General features: G+C 61.6%; 2 protein-coding genes across 2 annotated transcripts in view; both read left to right on the forward strand.

Annotated features, from left to right (window-relative positions):
• Positions 1–1689, forward strand: part of MNEG_7317 (hypothetical protein) — a gene marked incomplete at both ends in the record, with an annotated part of 3474 nt that extends 1785 nt beyond the window's left edge. The window contains 3 exons of the mRNA XM_014044211.1: positions 238–390; positions 878–1161; positions 1533–1689. Of these exons, the coding sequence (XP_013899665.1) occupies positions 238–390; positions 878–1161; positions 1533–1689 (594 nt within the window). The remainder of the gene's footprint in view (positions 1–237; positions 391–877; positions 1162–1532) is intronic.
• A 90-nt stretch (positions 1690–1779) lies between these two features.
• MNEG_7318 (peptidase S9 prolyl oligopeptidase active sitedomain protein) overlaps positions 1780–2580 on the forward strand; it is a gene marked incomplete at both ends in the record, with an annotated part of 3070 nt that continues 2269 nt past the window's right edge. The window contains 2 exons of the mRNA XM_014044212.1: positions 1780–1847; positions 2166–2296. Coding sequence (XP_013899666.1) covers positions 1780–1847; positions 2166–2296 — 199 coding nt within the window. The remainder of the gene's footprint in view (positions 1848–2165; positions 2297–2580) is intronic.

Consider the following 2580-nt stretch of genomic DNA (forward strand, 5'->3'; position numbering starts at 1 on the left):
CAGTTTTGATGCATCGCCCCCACCCCATCCACCCCTGCACCCCAGCTGCCTAGCCAGTGCATGCTTAACGTCCCGAGTAGAGCCGCCATGTCGGCGGTCCCATGCGCCCACCCGCTGCGCCTTGCTCCCACCTCCCGCGTCAGCATGACCCACAGCCGATTGTGGTGATGCCGAGAGGCACACTTGACCACTGCCCTCGCAACCCCGATCTCCTCAATCCGCATCGCATCCCCGCAGAGGCCTGGTATTCTGTACATCGGCCTGAACAAGCGCAGCAAGGAGGTGTTTGACCTGTACCGCCTCGACCTCAAGACCATGAAGCTCACACTCGACACGGTCAACCCCGGGGGGCTGACAACGTGGCTGCCTGACTATGGCTTCAACATACGGGTGAGGCGCCCCCCTTGCACGCTTGGCTGCCGATATTGCATCCGTCCTGCAATGGACAAAGGGCCCTAGGCCATAAGCAGTATCGACAGGTGGGTTACCATCAAGGGTTGGGCCTGGGATGGCTGCGCTGTCAAGGGCCTTGCGATTGCAAGCGGCACAGGTAGTGGGAGACGAGAAAAGTTTTGCGGAAAGCCGTGAAAATCAGGCGCAAGCCACCAGCAGGCGCAAGCCACCAGCCGCGGGCTACTCGCCCTGAGACGGCGTGGTTGCTGCTGTTGATGCCAATGTTTTTCGCATCTCGTGATTTTCTCCACCCGTCTAGGACCGCAGTGTTCGCCAACTTGCAACGCTACACCAGCAGTATGCATGCACATACATACGCTTGTGTTGCAACAACTCCTCCCCCGGCTCCCTCTAGCGCCCCCCTTCCCTCCGAGCCCCTCGAACCCTCGCCCTCTTGCGCTTCCTCGCCGCCCCCACCGTGCAGGCCGCCCTGGGATACAACAACACAGACGGCTCAACGTACGTCCTCATAAACGACGCCCCGCCCACCACCGACGCCGCGGTGGCGGCCGCCCCCGACCTCGACGCGCTGTTCAGCGCCGCCAAGGAGCAGAACTACACCACCGCCCAGTGGATTGCCGCGAGCGCCAGCAAGGCGGACGCGTCCAAGTGGCGGCGGCTGATCACGTGGCCGTTTGGCGAGAAGGGGGGCGTGTTTCGGTTCAACAAGCAAGGGAACGGCCTCTACATCGTCACCTCCATCGACAGGTGGGACCGGGCCTGCTGTGTCAGCACATGGCAGCAACAGGCTGTCCAGCAGCCAACACAGCACATCACCATGAGCACGCGTGATGCGCGGTAGCACGGCCCTCAAGAAAGGCGCAGGCGTGGCGCATCAGCTGACTGTCCGTGAGGCCCCTGCCGTTGCCTCTGGGACTGCTGCACGGACTCTGCCTTTGTGGGCCTCCCTCACACGTCAAAACCACGCACTCCCAGGCAGCAGACCCCCCCAAAATCATCAAGTCATCGCCCGTCACAGCCAGCGCCTTTTCTGCCATGCCACCCACCTCCCCTCTATTGAGTGCTGGTCCTCACTACAGCTTGACCCGGGTGCCCTGCTGCAAACACCCCAAACTCAGGGACACCACCGAGTTCCAGCTGGTCTCGCTGCAGCCTGGCGCCAAGGTCATTAAGCGCATCGCCTCCAACCCGCTGGTCAATGTGGGCAGCGTCTGGTTTGAGGAGGACTCGTGGGAGCCCCAGATGGTGTCCTTCAACTACCTCAGGTATGTGTAGGGGTGTGTGGGTGTATGGGATTGAGTAGGTGGGTGGGCAGGGGGAGGTTGGATAAGTCTTGGGCGGCTGGCTTTGCGAAGGCTCACCAGCATGCAGGAGCAGCAGCAGGAGCAGCAGCAGTGCTGCATCCCTGTCAGCGCTGCGGAAAGGCGCGCGAGGTTGGGTGTCGCTCGCCCAAGTGCAGTGGTGTACGGGCCGTGCGCGGGGCCCCCACTTCCAGGCCCAGTCCCAGCGTTGTGACCGACCGCATCGGGGCCTGCCTTGCTGAATAGCTGCACCCGCCAGCCACGCAATGCACTTGCCGCACTTTGCTTTGCGGCGACCAGACTGCCCTTGCCACGGGCCATATTGGGTGACAGGGAGCAGTCCTCGCATGCCATGCAGCCTTGCAACAGCCACGTCGGCGGCACACCCCATCCCAAGCTCGCTCCGTCCCCAATACAAGCAATCGACTCCTTACATGTGCCCCCTCCCAGGAACAACTGGACGGTCCTGGACCCCTCGTTGGCATCTGAGTGGAAGCGCATACGCGACTACAGGCTAGGGGAGGCGGCCTCCATCAGTGACAGCAGCAACGACCAGAAGACCTTGTTGCTCACATACTCGGGTGCGCAGGCCAGGCACGGCAAACACTGCCAGGGCGTCCGTTTTTACGCACTAAACATTGCCGCGAGATCCTCACGACCCGTCACCCGGCTGAAGATATCATGAGCACTAAGGCATATCATGAGCACTTAGGTAGTCCCATACAGTTTCTCAATTGCTGTACAAAATCATCAGTACGAACTTGTGTTGTTTCAGTGGCACTTCAAAGCACCCGGCCACCAAAGGTGGCGTGCGCACTCCCTCCGTCCCCCCAACCACCCACCCACCCACCCACCCGCTCACTAC

This window comes from Monoraphidium neglectum, assembly GCF_000611645.1.
Source record: "Monoraphidium neglectum strain SAG 48.87 unplaced genomic scaffold scaffold01283, whole genome shotgun sequence".
NCBI lineage: Eukaryota > Viridiplantae > Chlorophyta > Chlorophyceae > Sphaeropleales > Selenastraceae > Monoraphidium > Monoraphidium neglectum.